General features: G+C 34.3%; 1 protein-coding gene across 1 annotated transcript in view; it reads right to left on the reverse strand.

Annotated features, from left to right (window-relative positions):
- Positions 1-1,974: 1,974 nt before the first annotated feature.
- YIPF4 (Yip1 domain family member 4) overlaps positions 1,975-18,562 on the reverse strand; it is a 28,717-nt gene continuing 12,129 nt past the window's right edge. The window contains exons 2-6 of the mRNA XM_027033507.2: positions 16,497-16,650; positions 14,214-14,385; positions 10,912-10,989; positions 6,807-6,920; positions 1,975-3,082 (exon numbers count right to left, since the gene is read on the reverse strand). Coding sequence (XP_026889308.1) covers positions 2,945-3,082; positions 6,807-6,920; positions 10,912-10,989; positions 14,214-14,385; positions 16,497-16,650 — 656 coding nt within the window. The 3' untranslated portion in view covers positions 1,975-2,944. The remainder of the gene's footprint in view (positions 3,083-6,806; positions 6,921-10,911; positions 10,990-14,213; positions 14,386-16,496; positions 16,651-18,562) is intronic.

The raw sequence follows: 18,562 nt of genomic DNA on the forward strand, positions 1-18,562 counted from the left end.
TTTATGTTATCAGAGCAGAGAATCGCTGAGGGTGATTTTTAGTTCTATCAAGACTTATTTCAGACTGCCATGCCATGCAACCAGAAAGAATTATATTAATACAAGCCTATGACGTGTGTTGTCATCCTTTGTTGCAAAGAACAAAACAACAAACCCAACTTGTTCACTATAAAAAAAGAAGAAAAAAAAAAAAAAGAATTGCATGGAAGACATTATAACAAAACTTAAAAATGTGTCACAATTTCCTAAAGCCTAAAACTGGCTAAAATATGCATAAAAATGTAAAAGATAAATAAATAACAATCATCTTAAAATATTCAATTAGTTTTGCTCAATATGAAAAATATTCTGTTTTTATTAGGTTGTAGAAGCATTATTTTATTCAATGTTTAAGTACAATGTAATTTTAAAAAATAAACAAAAATATCTACCTCGTTATTTTCAGTCAATTCAAATTTTCACTAATTTAGAACTCTATATTAGCATTTTAATATTTGGGGAATTTTTTGGAAACACACACCATTATATAAAACTGTCTTATAGACCTTGGAAATAAGCAAGTTTAATAATGGTTCATAAAACTTTACAAATCTTCCTAAACTGTTTTCTAATACAATGAAAATTATAAAGAGATTTTGATTTTTAATCCAAATTTCAATTATTTTACAATCAATTTGAAATATAAGTAAATATAATTTACTCATAATTCTCCTTTTGAGGATTAACATTCATCACAATTGCTACAACTGAAAACACACACGCGCACACACACAACTAGAAGAGACTATCTGGCGAGTTCTGTTTTAAAAATACTAATGAACTACTAATTAAGTTGGAATCATGATTTAAAATCAGTATGACTTAGAAAATATTATTATATAAAAATTCAAGGAAAGGACATTATCACGGTCAGCTTATCATTGTTAGCAGTAATGTCTCTTGTACAAATTTACAAATTACATTTCCAAACTGACAATCTGTTTTAACTACTTTGCTCATTAGCCCATGAGTATGTTGGTTGACCTTGAAACATGATAAATAGTACCTACATATACCCTAAAGAGCAGAAGTTCTCATGATTAAATGTTGTTATTTTTAAACACCTTTTTAGAACATCAATACCTCATTTTATCTTCATCATTAGGGAATAAACACAATACAATATGTAAACTTTTCATTCACATCTTAAAGAACTGATAGGTTAAAAAAATTAAACCAGTTTTTGATAGAATGGGTCCCAAAATGGTTTAATGTACTGCTTAGTAAAATTCTACCCCCTGGGACCAACCCCCAAACTTCTTGGGGGAAGATTCAGGGTCAACACTATGAATATCAAATATAATAATTGACTGTAACAAAGTAGTGACCTCAGGAATTTCTTATGTGTGACAAATGTTTACAGTTGCTACTTCTGTAGCTATTGATCCTTCCTCACAACTTCATATTATTTTAGGTTCCAGAAATTCTGTCCCTCTGGTGCTTCAATCTATTGTCCTAAGCTTGTTTTTAAAAATTAGCATATGTAATTTTCACATTATTCTGGCTCAAAGATAGCTCCACCCTTTTCCTGTAGCTTAAAATAAATTTTTCCTTTTTTTTTTTTCCCTTTCTTTTTTAGTGAAAGGAGGAGAGATGGGTTTGGTACTTTGAAGACTTGCTTCAGAGTTGCTAGATATTTCCTGATGCATAAAGTTGTTAAAGGAATGGTATCATATTGAGGACAGCAGTTAACTCTTCCAGCTGAGACCAGAAAGGATAATATAATTTGCTGACAGTTACCAGGCATTTGCTGTTTTATGGACATAAATAAAATATTTAATCTACTTTACAAAGTTATATTAACTAAAGTATACACCAGGGTATATGAAATAATTTGCAACAAAAATTTCACTAAAATTTCTTAATATTTCCCTTAGCAAATACTGTACATTTGTTAGAGTACCTGATACTTGTTTAGTAATACAGGACAAGGTGTTATAAAACAAAACACACAGCTGGGAAGCATTTTATTTTTTTCTACTTCATATAACATTATTCAAGACCGCAAGATTTTAAAGGTCTCTTTCCAGCAACTTTTATGACTTAGGAGTACCACTTAAAAATATTTCTGATGCTATAAATGTTACAATTTCTCTACATATTGACAATTTTAATAATGCCATATCCATTATACCTCCTGCTCCTTTGGTCAGAAAGATAAACATAAACTGAAATCAGATATTTAGGCATTCAAAAATAGTTTTTCAAAGCATACCCAAGCAAACCAAATCTACAGCAGCAACTGTTAAAAAATTAGTTTTAGTTGTTATTAGGACTCTTAACAAGGACATACTGAAGCATGTATGAGATTTTTAAAATTATACACAATTTAAAAAACAAAACTGAATTTATAAATAAAAGATTAATGGCCAAATTAAAGAAAGGTTAAGCATCAGATTGAAAATATCTCAACTTTTAGGCTATTCAGAAATATATTTTGTGAATAAAAAGAATAATTTCATAAATATATACATATAAATATAAATATATATCTACAGGATCTGCAATGCAGGAGAAAACCCTTTAAAGAAAAAATTGCGCTTTTAGATTATTAGGATGCTGCCATATTTACCCTTTGAATGAAATATAATTACCATTCCAGGTGCTTTTGGCACAAGTTTTTAGGTGAATATTGACACAATCTTAAAAACACAATGCTTTTAAATTTTATTCACTGGAATATGAAGAATCAAACAGAATTCGGAATTCTGACCAAAAAAAATCCAGATAACTGCAAATAATTAAATACAAAAAAATGTTGTTTTAAAAAGACTTTCAACCTGCCTTTACATGTGGAACATGTAAAATTTTACCAACAACAGGATTTCTTCAATCCCCTTAGCAAGAGTTCCCAGCCTACACACACAAATGTAACATGTCTTTTTCTACTCATATATGACTTAGATCACACCCCAGTATATAAGGACAAAAAATAAATGTATAGTAAAAAGATTGGATAAATCAGGAGAGGCTTTTTGGTCTTGAATTCTTCACCCACTAACAATGAAGCAGCACTGTAGGCAGCCCAAAACACACCAAACAGCTTTAAAAAAACAAACAAAAAAGACAAAAGGCAGCATATTAGCAAGTCAATTAACATTCTGGGTATCAGACAGTAAAATAACATTCACAATAGTTTCTTAAAACAACCCTGACAACCAATTGTGGTAAACAGTAAAACTTAATGTTTAAGATTATTATTAAGAATGTTTATCCTTGCTTTGTTCCTTGACGTATGCAAATGAAGTCTTTTGTTATCACACTTGTCTAATCCTAGGAATGACTCGGAGTGCCTATTAAAAAGAGAATCCGGGGATTCACTCTAGCTTGCTAAATCAAAATCTCGTCAGGGAAGGGTTTTGTTAATTAGTCTTTTTAACAGTGTCCCTGGTGATTTAAGATAAGGCAAGTTTTGGCTAACTGAAAGAAATTTGGCCAACTGAAAGAAATGTGCTGAAAGAAAATTAATTTCATTACAAAGTAAACTTTTTCCTGTTTTTTCTTCTAAGAAGTAGGAAAACAGACTAAGCGAAAATTTTACACAATGTTTATGAAATAGAACAGCATTTTCCCAGAAATAGGTAAAAGTATGGGGTTAAATAAAAAGGAGAAAAAAAATAACAGTTTGGTCAAGAGTTTAATTAAATACAATGTACTGTGGTTTTCAGATTATACGTGTACCAAATTTTAAGTTATTTCCACTGGAAACTTATAGAACACTTACTGATGTAGTTGCAAACGGCATTTTACAGAATAAAATTAAAGGAAGAACTTCAAGGGTAGAAATCAGAGAAACTATGACAGAAAAGGACTTGGCACAGGGCAGGCTATCTCAACCTTGTACTACTGACATTTTGGAGCTGGATAATTGTTATGGGAAGCTGTCCTGTGCATGACAGGATTTTTAGCAGAATCCCTGCCCTCGACCCATGACATACTAGTAAGATTCCACTCCCAACATCGTTTGTGACACCCCATATGTCTCCAGACATTGCCAAATGTCCTTGGGAGGCAAAATCGTCCTTGAGAACCACTGGTAGAAAGGTCAAAAATAAATACCGACAGCCTGAAAATGTATTTGAGATGGTCCGGTTTTCTACTGTTCTTTTTAAACTAAAACAAGAAGCTACAAAATATTTTAGACTTTCAGAAAAGTATAGGGAAATATATGAAATAAGATTATGATCAAATTGCATTTGTATGTCATACATTTTTTTTTGTTATAAGTAAATAGTTAAAGATTGGTAAGAATTACAGAGATTTAATGTTAAAAAAATAATGCTTGTAGATTAAACTGTATTCTAATGAGATTTAAATGATAAGAGTTTTGCAACATATTTCTCCATAAATCTTGGACTTGGAAACAAACATACAATGGCTCACTACAAACAGAAGATTAAACAATTAGGGAAAAAAACTGGGGAAAGAAAAATCTGAAGTTTAAAACAATTGTATCCTAAAATTTTAATGACAAAAGACTTTCTGGTTCATAATAATACATTCATAAATTGCATAAAGAATGCTAAACACCAACTTTCAATTGAACTTGATTACTAAAAGTGACCAGAAGACACACAGTTTTAGCAATTTTGGGAGTAGTCTTAGAAGTATTCAAACAGGCTTTAACCCAAGTTAAAACAACACACAAACAAGAAAGATCCTGAATGATTCAGTAAAGTGGTACGTTCACTAAAGCTAGATAATTACATGTCAGCAATGGGGCTAGCTTCTGTACTGTAAGACTTTTAAATTAAGTGCTGATAATGCCAATTAAAAAAAAAAGATTTCAGGATTAGAAGGCTCTAGAGAGAAGAATGATCTGGTACTTGGTCTCTAAAGTGATCAAGTAGTTCTAATATACAAAGATGTTCTCAAAATATTCTTTTATAATATTTGTAATAACAACTACTAATTGAGTGTCTTCTCTGTGCCAAGCATAAATACTTTACCATTTTGATAATGAACCCTAAAAAACAGTTGTCAAGATTCCCAATTTGCAGAGGAGGATAAGAAAAGGTATGGCCCCAAGCGGGTAGCAAATAAATGGAAGAACCAGATTTCGAATTTAGAACTAATTGGTTCCAAAATCTCTACTCTTCTCAATACCTAATACTTATATCTCATTATTACCCTGTAGTTAACCAATTCTAAAAGGAATCTTTTCTCCCATATATTAGAATTAGTAAGGGACTTTAAATAAAACCAAATGTCATAAAAATTAATTGGCTGTACTTAAAAACAAATACTTTAATGTGAAGGCTACATAATGGCAGTTCTGAAAGTGGTAGTCTTAAGAAGTTCTGTATTGTGGGGGCACCTGGGTGGCTAGGTCAGTTAAGCGTATGACTTCGGCTCAGGTCACGATCTCACGGTTCATTGAATTCAAGCCCCACAACAGGCTCTGTGCTGACAGCACGGAGACTGGAGCCCACTTCAAGTGGCTCTCTGCCCCTCCTCCGCCCCTGCTCACATTCTCTCAAAAAAAAACATTAAAAAAAAGAAAAAAGTTCTATATTTTCTCATAAAGAAAAAAATTACATTCATTGTGTAATATAAATACATGTGCTAAGCATTTATTTCCCAAAGTTATTCAAAATTTAGGTTATCTTACTACTTATTAATACTTAATATTATCAGTAAATGTTTAAGATGCATTTATGTTAATGTAAATTTAACACAGCATAAAGAAGTGCTGATCTCTGCAACATAGAAAAGCCAATTTATTACAACCATGTCTTTCATATTTGATAAGGGAGTTATTATTCAAATAGGAGTACCAGTTATTAAATAAATGTCTGGTAAAATCTTAAATATAAGTTACCCACAAAATCTAAGTCCTATGAAGTTGTATTATAAACACAGAGAAGAGCCATTTGCAGCTACAGGGATGGAACTAGAGGGTATTATGCGAAGTAAAATTAGTCAGAGAAACACAAATATCGTATGACCTCACTCATATGAGGAATTTAAGATACAAAACAGATGAGCATAAGGGAAAGGAAGCAAAAATAATATAAAAACAGGGAGGGACACAAAACATAAAAGACTCAAATACAGAGAACAGAGGGTTGCTGGAGGGATTGCAGGAGAGAGGATGGTCTAAATTGGTAAGGGGCATTAAGGAATCTACTCCTGAAATCATTGTTGCACCATATGCTAACTAACTTGGATGTAAATTAAACAATAAATAAATTAAAAATAAATAAAAATAAATAAAGGTTATGGAAAAGACCAAAAATAAACAAACAAACAAACAAACACAGAGAAGAAAAATTCAACATTAAAAAATTTATCTGAGGGGTGCCTGGGTGGCTTGGTCGGTTAAGCGTCTGACTTCAGCTCAGGTTATGATCTCACGATCCGTGAGTTCGAGCCCCGCGTCGGGCTCTGTGCTGACAGCTCAGAGCCTGGAGCCTGTTTCAGATTCTGTGTCTCCCTCTCTCTCTGCCCCTCCCCTGTTCATGCTCTGTCTCTCTCTGTCTCAAAAATAAATAAACGTTAAAAAAAATTTTTTTTAAATAAAAAATTTATCTGAGTGTAATATCCTGTACCCTGATTTGCTCTTTGTTCTTTACTCCTCTCTAGACATATATTATAATTTCTGGTGATTAAAATGAGAAAATAAAAGAAACACAATCAATGACTAAGATCACTGTTCCAAACACTTACAAATGTTTGATAGGTACAGACTACAATATTCTGAGGCAGAGAACTAGTATACTTTTGTTATTGGAAAATAGTTAATTTTTATGATATACACTACTTACTTTTATAAGTGTAGATACCACTTCAAATGATCCAACCACCAGAAGTATAGGGGCTATAACAATGAGAGGAAGTAGTGAATATCCTATAACTCCAAGAACTTGGCCATATGCAACCTGTGAATTTTCAAAATTTTAAATAAATATCATAGAAATCAAGATAAATTATTTTAATTACTATTGAACATCACATATTTATTGTTGTACTTTCATAAATGTGAGATTTAAGAAGAAATCAACAAGTATTAGGGCATCTGGGTGGTTCAGTTGGTTGAGCACCTGACTCTTGATTTCCGCTCAGGTCATAATCCCAGAGTCATGGGATCACGCCCTACACTGGGCTCTGCGCTGAATGTGGAGGCTGCTTAGGAATCTCTCTCTCTCTCTCTCTCTCTCTCTCTCTCTCTTCTCTCTTCTCTCTCTCTCCCTGCCCCCAACCCTTTCCTCCCCAGCTCATGCTCTCTCTCTAAAAAGATAAATCTTAAAAAAAAAAAGAAATCATGAAGTATCATATGCCTTATATTTCAAATTATCATATAACCCGCTATGTTCCTACAGTCTTATCAATCTACTACTGTTTCAATTATCATCAATTTTCTGATACCCAAATCTACATTTCCAGCCTTCTCTCTTTTGAGACTTATATATCCAATTACCTTCACTACAACTACAGTATACTTTGTCACTACTTTCCTTAAAGTTGTAGAAGGATTACTTTTATTTTAAATTTTTTTATTCATTTATTTTGAGAGAGAGAGAGAGCACAAGCAGGGAAAGGCATAGAGAGAGGGAGACAGAGAATCCCAAGCAGGTTCTGCTGTCTGTACAGCAGCCCAATGTGGGGCTGGGACCCACAAACCATGAGATCATGACCTAAGCCAAAATCAAGAGATGGAGGTTTAACTCACCCAGGCACCCCAGAAGGATTACTTAAAGGGATCACAACCATCTTAATTCAAGCAAAAAATTCAAGGTCTAGAAAGCTACATGTGGTAATTGCAGACTAAAAGGGAAGGGAGGGCAGGAAGAAGAGACTGAAGGAAAAAATATTTTTTAGTGGCTACTGTGTGTCAAGCTCTGTGATAGATCAAGACAGATCAAATGCAGCAACAATCCTGCAATCCTACAATGGAGGTATTACTGCCTCCATTACGAAGAAACTGATTTTTAGAGAGACAAAGTGCTTTGTTCAGGAAAGCAAAGTTGGTAGGAGAAAAGAGTTCAAATTAAGATCCAGGTCTCTTAACTCCTACATCAACAGTTCCAAATTACCAAGGCATTTAGTGATATCTTTTTTCATATAAATATTACATGGCATTGTGTTAAAACATAACAAATAATATGTGAACAAATATAATTTTAAATCTCCATTAGAATTATTTTATATTTCCATATGCAGAGTGAAAAAGTTTCACAGATAAATGTTATTCTAAATTTATTTAAGGGTTTTAGGTTAAGATAATGGATTGAGCACATATATCTAGTATCATTCCCTCTTGAAACTATACTAAAAGGGGAAAAACTTTTTTTTAAAAGAGGCATAAAAAATGGAAACTAAACCACAAAATGATCATGCATTTTGAGAACACTGCACATGCCTGGGAGAAACTAAGTAGCAGAAAAATACATAGAGGCCATATAGGTTGCTCACTAGGGAGAGGAGAACTGATCCCTAAGTGACACATTAAAAATGTATAAATATGAAGGCACACCTCAGCACTCACCACAAGAAGTGATAACTAAAGGCTCAGTGAGCTCTGGATGAAACCCCTGAGCATTCTCAGAATACAGATAATGCAGATCAAGTTCATTCTCATTACTCACATACCTTACACTATTGTCAGTAATGTAAGCCCCAATGTATATATGAAATGATGAATAAAACAGGAAAAAAAAATAACACTATCAAAAGAACCAGCAACAAAAGTCTGATCCTAAACTCTGGAAGTTTAGATCAGACACATGAAATAAAGAGAATAAGTGTAATGACAAAAAAGCCATTTACAAGAATCAAAGTATTATTTTGTATAAGATAACTGTATAGTTTTGGAGAAAATAAAGTTTGATGAAAGTTATTTCCTCATCTTTATAGTAACTGTCAGTTGTGACACTTTATGAATGATGGTATTTTCATACCATTCTTTGTGGCCCGCATGGTGTATAGATAACTATATATTCTATATCATAAAATACAATGTTTTATTTCATTAATAATAGAATTTTCTTCAAAAAAGAGGCTTAAACAGAAGAACAGAAGATGGGACAACAGCAACATAATTTTGGAAGCTGGAAAGCAGATAAACAAGAGCTAAGTAACACGGCAGATCTTTCTACCAAATGTGACAAAAGAGCTCAAGATCTCTACATTTAGCAATCAATTCTCATTTAGGACAATGAATCACTTCTCTGCCTGGCATCCCCTCTGCTTTACTCTCTCCACAGAATAAACTACTAGGAAAAAAAAAAAAAGAATAAACTGTCAGAATTCCTAGGTTTAAAGTAATTCACAAAGTCTTATTTAATGGGGTAGCAATTCTAAAGGTGTGGCTAATGGGCTCCTGAGGGTCCCAGCAACTCTTCCAGAAGAATGGAAGGTCAAAACAATTTCTTTCTTTTCTATTCTTTTCTTCCCTTCCCTTCTTTCCTTTCCCTTCTTTCCCTTCCTTCTTCCCCTCCCTGTTAATGTTTATTTATTTATTTTGAGAGAGAGAGACAGCGTGAGCAGGAGAGGGGCAAAGAGAGGGAGAAAGAGAATCCTAAGCAGGCTCTGCACTATTAGTGCAGAACCTGATGCGGGGCTTGATCCCATGAACTATGAGATCATGACTTGAGCCAAAACTGAGTCAGATGCCTAACTGACTGAGCCACGCAGGTGCCCCGATAAAATTCTATCCTTAAGCAAAAATTAGAATTTTGGAAAAGTTGTGTCTACCACTGTAAGGTTAACAGTTTTCTAACACACATTTCTGATGAGATAGGAGGTGATATTAAAGAATGTGATTTTCTGTTAGTGTACAGTAAGATGTGTCAACATTTAGAAGATCAGCAAAACCCAGTGAACCAGTATTTTCCAAATGATCATGCATGGGTAAAAAGATTCACCCAAAGTGACTTTTAATGAGACAGAATATGAAAAGTTCATTAAAAGGGTTTGAGATTCCTTATTGCAACAAACCTTTAAGAAACTACTACTTGTTGAACATAGGTGTAGGATCAGAGAAGAATAGCCACAATCATCTGAAAAAGCTACTAAAATACTCTTCCTTTTCTGGGCGCCAGCGTCTGACTCTGGATCTTGACTCAGGTCATGATCGCACGGTTTGTGAGTTCGAGCCCCACATCAGGCTCTGCACTGACAGGGTGGATCCTGCTTGGGATTCCATGTCTCCCTCTTTCTCTGCATCTCCCCCACTCACCATCTTTCCCTCTCTCTCAAAAATAAACATTTATTAAAAATAAATACATAAAATAAAAGTCTTCCATTTCCAATTAAATATGTTTAAGGCCTTATTTTTTTCATATACTTTAACCAAAACAATGTTATCAGAACAGACTGAATGCAGAAAGCAGATAGGAGAATCCAGCCTCCACTAAGCCAGATATTAAAGCTACTTACACAAATGTAAAATAATGCCACTCATCACTTTTTTGTTTTGAAAAAGATTTTTTGCTACAAAACATATTATTTATGCTAAAATGTATTTGGCTTTACTTTTAAATGAACAAAAATATATATTTAAAATTTTTATTTCAATTTCTAACATGGAAAGTATTTATAAATTAACCCACATAAAGACATCTCTTTGGGACCTGAGACCAAAAAGTTTGAGAACTGCTGTACTAGAGAATAAATTATATGCTTCCCTGAAAAGCTGTAAATTACTTATGAGTGGTATGGGATCTTTTCTTTCATCTTCCTTTCTTGTAACATTTATTGAGCATGCACAATACTAACATGCTGATCATCTTAAAGGAAGTAGCATAACTTAAAACCAATTCCACAACAAGAAATAGTTATGATGAATATATAGCTACTGATGATATCTACAATACCAAAAATAAAGCTTATGATAAAAAACAAAGGCTATTTTCAAAATTAACCACTTACTTCTCCACCAAGAACTCTGGCCAGTAAGAAAATTGTTAGGGAACCAAATATCCAAATAGTTATAATCCATGAGACCACCTTAAGGGAAAAAAAATTCATGCAATTAATAACTTTGTACCAAAAAATTGATTAATTTCCCAGGAAGTCAATTCTCTTCTAATATAAGACAGCTTGGTGTTTCCAATTTCAGGTTATAGAGTTTGAATTCCCAGTTATCTTTCCAAAACCTAGTAAGAATGCAATGTGTTAATACAATTTTACATCCAAACTGAAAATTTAGCAATGTTCAATTGCCTAAGGAAATCTCAGTATTTCAAGATCTATTATAAAATATTAATGCAAAAAAAGAACAAAGTGTTTACTTTGTAAACCTCTGGTTTACAGCATCTTGCAAGGAAGATTCATCACCAAAAGAAGTTATAGATCTCATTGGGAGGTCTTTAAAATTTACATTAATTACATTATGTATCTAAGTGATGGAATGTGGAAGACTTTCAGACAATTTTAACTCCTGAGACAATATAATAATGATACATGCCTCCACTTCTAAGTTTCATCTGCTTCGAGGTTCTAGAGATAATGAAGCCCCAAAAGCAAAATAAGCACAATTATTGCCCAGATCCTGGTTTCTAAATATCATTCCCTGATAAAAGGACGAGGATTCCTTTGATAAGTAATTGATTCTAGGGATGGAGCACGGAAGATAAAAGATGAGCCCAGAACACTCTGTAGAATTAGAAGGAAAGGAAATGTTCAAAAAAAGGATGGGAATATGTCTAAAGGACACAGAAGCTAACCTAAAGAAGCTCTCATTGGCTAAAGCAGGGATAACCTCAGCAATAAAATAAATGACAATAGCACTGGATGATAATCCAGAAAATAAAATAAATATTCATGGTTCCATACTGACATAAACCAATCAATCAATGATTAAGCAATGGTAAAGAAGGGATAGCTGCTCCATACAGAATACCAATTAACACATGTGGAAGGAATGAGGAAAACAGAAAACTACCATTCGGTAAACAATAGTAATAATTGCTGCATGCAAGATCCATCTGTAGATACTAAAATTAGTGGGCTAACGTTTGATGAGAAACACGATGTCTGCATAGTCATCAAGTATGTCTACAAGATATTTATTAATTAAAAAAAGTAGGGACGCCTGGGTGGCTCAGTCAACTGAGCATCTGACTTCGGCTGAGATTATAATCTCACAGTTCGTGAGTTCAAGCCCCATGTTGGGCTCTGTGCTGACAGCTCAGAGCCTGGAGCATGCTTCGGATTCTATGTCTCCCTCTGTCTCTCCCCCTCCCCCGCTCATGCTCTGGGCTCTCTCTCTCAAAAATGAATAAAACATTTAAAAAATTATTTTTTTAAAAAAGGGAAAACAGCAACTTTACAGTGGAGGATTTAGGCACACACCACCTCATCACCTAACCAAGCGACCAATGTTAACAGCACCAGTAATAAGATTTATCAAGGGGTGCCTGAGTGGTTCAGCTGTTTCAGCATCTGACTTTTGATCTCAGCTCAAGTCATGACTTCATGGTTCATGGGATTGAACCCCATGTCAGGCTCTGCACTGAAAGCATGAAATCTGCTTGAGATTCTCTCTTCCCCTCTCTCTCTCTGCTCCTCCCCTGTTCACATGCTCTCTCTCCAAATACATAAACTTGAAAAAAAAAGATACTCATATCACATACTCCTTGATAGTATACTGAGGTGGGCACAAAGTAGTATTCTTGCTAAAAATTTATGACCCCAATCTAGTCATGAGAAAACATCAAGCAAAACCAAATTGACCAACATTATATGGAGGTAGTAATCTGTTTTAAGCTTTAAAACCCTTTGTTCAGGGGCGCCTGGGTGGCTCAGTTGGTTAAGTGGCCGACTTCGGCTCAGGTCATGATCTCGCAGTCCGTGAGTTCGAGCCCTGCGTCGGGCTCTGTGCTGACAGCTCAGAGCCTGGAGCCTGCTTCCGATTCTGTGTCTCCCTCTCTCTCTGGCCCTCCCCCGTTCATGCTCTGTCTCTCTCTGTCTCAAAAATAAAATAAACGTTTAAAAAAATAAATAAATAAAACTCTTTGTTCAAATCAAAGATTATACAAAATAGATAAAATTAGAGATGCTCTAGATGAATGATTAGTGGTAGGTAGCAGACCAGCGTCCCCACTCAACTTCTTCAATTCACCTTACACTTCCAACAGAATACATGATATAAACTACTGATCTAAGGTAAATATTAGTAAGGATCTTGCTATTGGGAGATTATTCTGGATTATCCAGATGAGAACTAAATGTAATCACAACTGTCCTTAATAAAAGGAGGCAGAGGGAGTTTTGACTACTGTAGAGAAGAAGTTAATGTGACCATGATAACAGAGATTGTAGTAATGCTGTCAGAAATCAAGGAACACTGACAGCCTCTGGAGTGGGAAGAGGCAATCAAAAGAATGTGCCCTAGAGTCTAGACAGGACCAGCCCTGCTGACATTTTAATCTTAGCTCCTTCGAACTTATTTTGGATTTCTGACTTCCAGAACTATAAAAGCATAAATTTTCACTGTTTTAAACCACAAAACTTGTGGAAATTTGTTACAGAAGCAACAAGAAGTAAATTCATTTCCGAATCATTTTGTGATGAAGTTATTTTTTATTCCTCTAACGCCTTAAACTAGGAATTAAGGAGTGATGTGTGTATGTTGTATTTTGATAATAAAGATAAAGCCCCCGAGAGTAGAACAAAGTATTATATAAAAACAAATACTGTTGGAATCCTTGTCATTATTTATTAAAATAATTTTTCAAGTAAACTCTAGGCAATGTGGGGCTCAAACTTATGACCCCAAGATCAAGAGTCACATGTTCCACCAACAAAGCCAGCAAGGGACCCCTAAAATATTTATTTAAAAAAATGAATAAAAGGTAAGAACACATTATGAATATTGTGTTTTAAACCCTTCATCCCGCGGGGAAAATCATAAAAGGCAAGGGCAGCTCTTTGGTCACTTCTAGTCACTATTCACTTCTGCTCAGCTGAGAGTAGTCCCATCTATTAACCCCGGTTGCCAAATACTAATACTTTCTATGTGAATGATGATGTAAAAGTATGGAAAGCATTAATCTAAGGTACTCCCTGCTTATTTAATTAAGAAGAGTTCTAGAGATGAACAATACAGAAATAATGGGTATAAGTAAAGCATTTCTCAAACATAACGTAGCATTACCCTTAATATTTGGCTATTTTTACTTTCAAACCTCTTAAAATATTTCATTTTGTATAAAGTAAGATATACTTACCCTAAACTGTCCATATAATGATATCATGGAAAAGAAAAGAACAACAGCCAGAGGGCCCCAAAAGTCAGGATTGTCTCTCACCACTTGTCTATTAAAACCAAGTGATGGCATTGGCATCAGAACACACCGGATTTTGTAGTAAATATCCTTTAGATCAATATCCAATTCCTCCCTATAATATAAAATAAAAGTTCTTAAAAGACACACACTTCTAAATACTCAGCTGCAACATAATTTAAGAAAAGTTTAAATATGACGGTGTTGTCTCCATAGGTCAACAAAGCATTACATCTGAAGTACTGTATTTCACAGATTCCACAGATATTACATTTTCTTTTTTTAATTTTATTTTATTTTTTCTTTTTTAAATTTTACATCCAAATTAGTTAGCATATAGTGCAACAATGATTTCAGGAGTAGATTCCTTACTGCCTCTTACCCATTTAGCCCATCCCCCCCCACCTCTCCAGGAACCCTCAGTTTTTTCTCCATATTTATGAGTCTCTTCTGTTTTGTCCCCCTCCCTATTTTTATATTATTTTTGTTTCCCTTCCCTTATGTTCATCTGTTTTGTCTCTTTTTTTTTTTTTATTTTTTTTTTAACATTTTATTTATTTTTGAGACAGGGAGAGACAGAGCATGAACAGGGGAGGGTCAGAAAGAGGAAGACACAGAATCTGAAACAGGCTCCAGGCTCTGAGCTGTCAGCACAGAGCCTGACGCAGGGCTCAAACTCACGGACTGCGAGATCATGACCTGAGCCGATGTCGGCCGCTTAACCGACTGAGCCACCCAGGCGCCCCTGTTTTGTCTCTTACAGTCTTCATATGAGTGAAGTCATATGATTTTTGTCTTTCTCTAATTTCATTTAGCATAACACCCTCCAGTTCCATCCACATAGCTGCAAATGGCAAGATTTCATTCTTTTTGATGGCTGAGTAATACTCCATTGCACATATATATACCACATCTTCTTTATCCATTCATCCATCGATGGACATTTGGGCTCTTTCCATACTTTGGCTATTGTTGATGGTGCTGCTATAAACATGGGGATGCATGTGTCCCTTCGAGACAACACAACTGTATCCCTTGGATAAATGCTAAGTAGTGCAATTGCTGGGTCACAGGGTAGTTCTATTTTTAGTTTTTTGAGGAACCTCCATACTGTTTCCAGAGTGGCTGCACCAGCTTGCATTCCCAAGATAGTAAATTTTCAACATTTCAACATCTCTAAAATTGGGATGCTTATCACAATTGCTGGTGTCTTCCCTTAGCCTGGAGGGAAGCGAAGAGCTTCCAAGATCCTCCTTTCCATTTGCCAGTCTACTGGAGGAACTACTACTTTGGGACAACTTTAAAATCTTCTGCTTGAGCCCTTCTTGACTATATTAATAATTCAGACTGCAATCCTATATGATGTGGTGTGGGGTTTCCATTCTCAGGGAAAATTTTTCTTCCAACACCCCACCCATTGCCAACTTGAGATAAGCAAACATCCTTGCTGCCTCTTTATGTGTGGTGGGTTTTTTCTCATCTATTCTTACACTAAGAAGACAGCCCTTGGATATCTTAGCTTTATACTGTCTTACATAATTTTTCCTTCTTATTGATAAACATAAAATAACTGCATCTTAAAATCTATTGTCTTAAATTTGATGAAATGTGGTATATTAAGAAACAGAATGTTTCAGCACTTAATCTACCAGTAATTACAGAGATTAACTTGATAATGCCTCAATTTTACAGAGCTACAGGTTCCTTCTCAAGTTGTTAAATTCTTTACTTTTTTTGCAAATGATAATCACTTAAAAAATTTCAAGTACCATGAAGAAAGTGAAAGACTCTCTGTAGTCCTTCTAGTGGTAGCTTTAGAATTTCTATATGGGAAAGATTTTAGAGTGATAACCTTTTTGGAAGTTTTAATTTGCCTTAAACTGAATTTCCACAGCAAGCACCCTGCTTTTTTACTTAAACTGCATGTTTACTTGAGATAGTTATAGGCCCAAGTAAGCCCTAAGATTTGGAGTATACATGTGTGTGTTTGTGTGTGTGTGAGAGAGCCAGAACTATAATTCATTCAATTTTAGCCATTCATTAGGTTAAAAATATCCTCCCATTATTTCAATATTTCCAATTATTAGTAAAATTGAAAAACAGCTAGAACCTTACATCAAAAAGGTTAAGATTTTCCATATTTGTCTTTAAATAACATGAAAGAATACAATAATCCCACAGACTAGTTCTAAAAGTAAAAAAATACATATTACTATTTCTACATACAAGAGTGGCTTGTTATCTTCAGGATCATCATCTTCCACTTCCAAAAGCCAGCCATATCCTCTTTGTCTCAGAAATGTAGTAGCTGTAGATTCTTTAATAAAATCTCCACCAAGGTTTAATTTGACATCTGGGGATGCTATCGAACCACTAAGATCTTAGGAGAAGAGAGGACAAAATTATAAATCAAGGTAAAAATGTGTGAATCTTAACCAACATGAGCATCATATTCAAGTAAAATACTTATCATTTTTTTTAAAAAGTGTTTTAAATTTGTTTTATTTTTGAGAGAGAGAGAAAGGCAGAGAGATTGGGAGAGAGAATCCCAAACAGGCTCCACACTGTCAGTGCAGAGCCCAATGCAGGGCTTAAACTCCTAAACGGTGAGATCATGAGCTGAGTTGAAACCAAGAGTTGGATGCCTAACCCACTGAACCACCCAGTCACCCGTAAAATAACTATCATATGAAGATCTCTAACTATGAACATCTGCTATTACATACGATCCTCATATTTTATAGCTGATAAAAATCTAAAAACCATCTTTTATTTTACAACAAGAAAATGAAACATGAGAGAAGTGAAAACATAAAAGATTTTAAATAATTAGCTAGACCGGTAAAAAAAAATCTAGGATTGTAACAACTTTATATGGAAGATATATACAAAATATATGATATCATTTCTGATTCCCTTCATTATTACATATACTATGTTCTTCAGAACAAAGTGATTATATAAATTCTTTCTAAAGGCATTACACATATACAGAAAACCTTACACAAAATTTGCTAAAGAAAACTACAGATTTTTCTCTACATTTTTATGTATTATTCATACATCCTCTCATTTAAATCACCAAATAGCTATGTTAAGTGCTTGGTTCTGGATAAATCTGACTAGTAAGAGATCCCCACTATTTCAACTAATTCTTTTCTTTATATATTCACATTATTCATCTTTAGTTTGGGCAACAATAAATGTGTTTTGGGTTTTTTTTGGTTTTGTTTTGTTTTTAGGTCAGCTCTAAAAAGGAGTGAAGAGGGGTGCCTGGGTGGCTTAGTCGGTTGTAAGTCCAACTCTTAATTTCAGCTCAGGCCATGATTTCACAGTTCACAAGTTTGAACCCTACATCAGGCTTTGCAATGACAGCATGGAGTCTGCTTGAGATTCTCTCTCTTCCCTACCTGTACGTGCCTACTCTAAGTAAATAAATACAAATTTTAAAAATCATTTTAAAAAAAATAAAAGAAGTGAAGAGATTCAGTTATGGACCTTACAAAATAAATTCCATTCATAGTTTCAACTGTGCCTTAGAGATTACAGATAATCACACTTGTACAAACGCCCCATTTTCTGGTTGGGAAAAAATGACAATAGTAAAGGACTTGAGGTCATACAGGAATTAAGAAAAAAAAAATCTGTAGGCACAGACAATATGCACTATTAAACAACCATCAATGCTGTTAACCAGAAGCCACATGACTGGAGTGGTACTTTAGAAAATAATCTTGGGGCGCCTGGGTGGCTCAGTCGGTTGAGCATCTGACTTCAGCTCAGGTCATGATCTCACAGTCTGTGAGTTCGAGCTCCACGTCAGGCTCCGTGCTGACAGCTCAGAGCCTGGAGCCTGCTTTGGATTCTGTGTCTGTCTCTCCCCTGCTCATGCTCTGTCTCTCTCTGTCTCAAAAATAAATTAAAAAAACATTTAAAAAATTAAAAAAAAAAAAAAGATCTTAAGATTCTCTCTCTCCCTCTGCCCCTCTCTCCTGCTTGTTCGCTCTTTCTTTAAAATAAATAAATAAATAAATAAATAAATAAATAAATAAATAAATAAATTCTTTCCAGGTGTAACAGTATATGATTCTAAAGTTTTTATAAGGGAGTTTACTCAGCTATAAATAAAATGCAAGGCCTTTTGTATTCACTGTCCTTCCCTACTTAGTTTACAAATAGTCCCTGTAAATGCTATCATAGATTCTTGTGATTAAAATATTCTCTGAAATTACTTTCTGCTTGTTTTAATCTAAGTAAAAAAAAAAAAAAAAAACTCAAAAGAGGTATAATTT

Source organism: Acinonyx jubatus, chromosome A3, assembly GCF_027475565.1.
Source record: "Acinonyx jubatus isolate Ajub_Pintada_27869175 chromosome A3, VMU_Ajub_asm_v1.0, whole genome shotgun sequence".
Classification (NCBI taxonomy): domain Eukaryota; kingdom Metazoa; phylum Chordata; class Mammalia; order Carnivora; family Felidae; genus Acinonyx; species Acinonyx jubatus.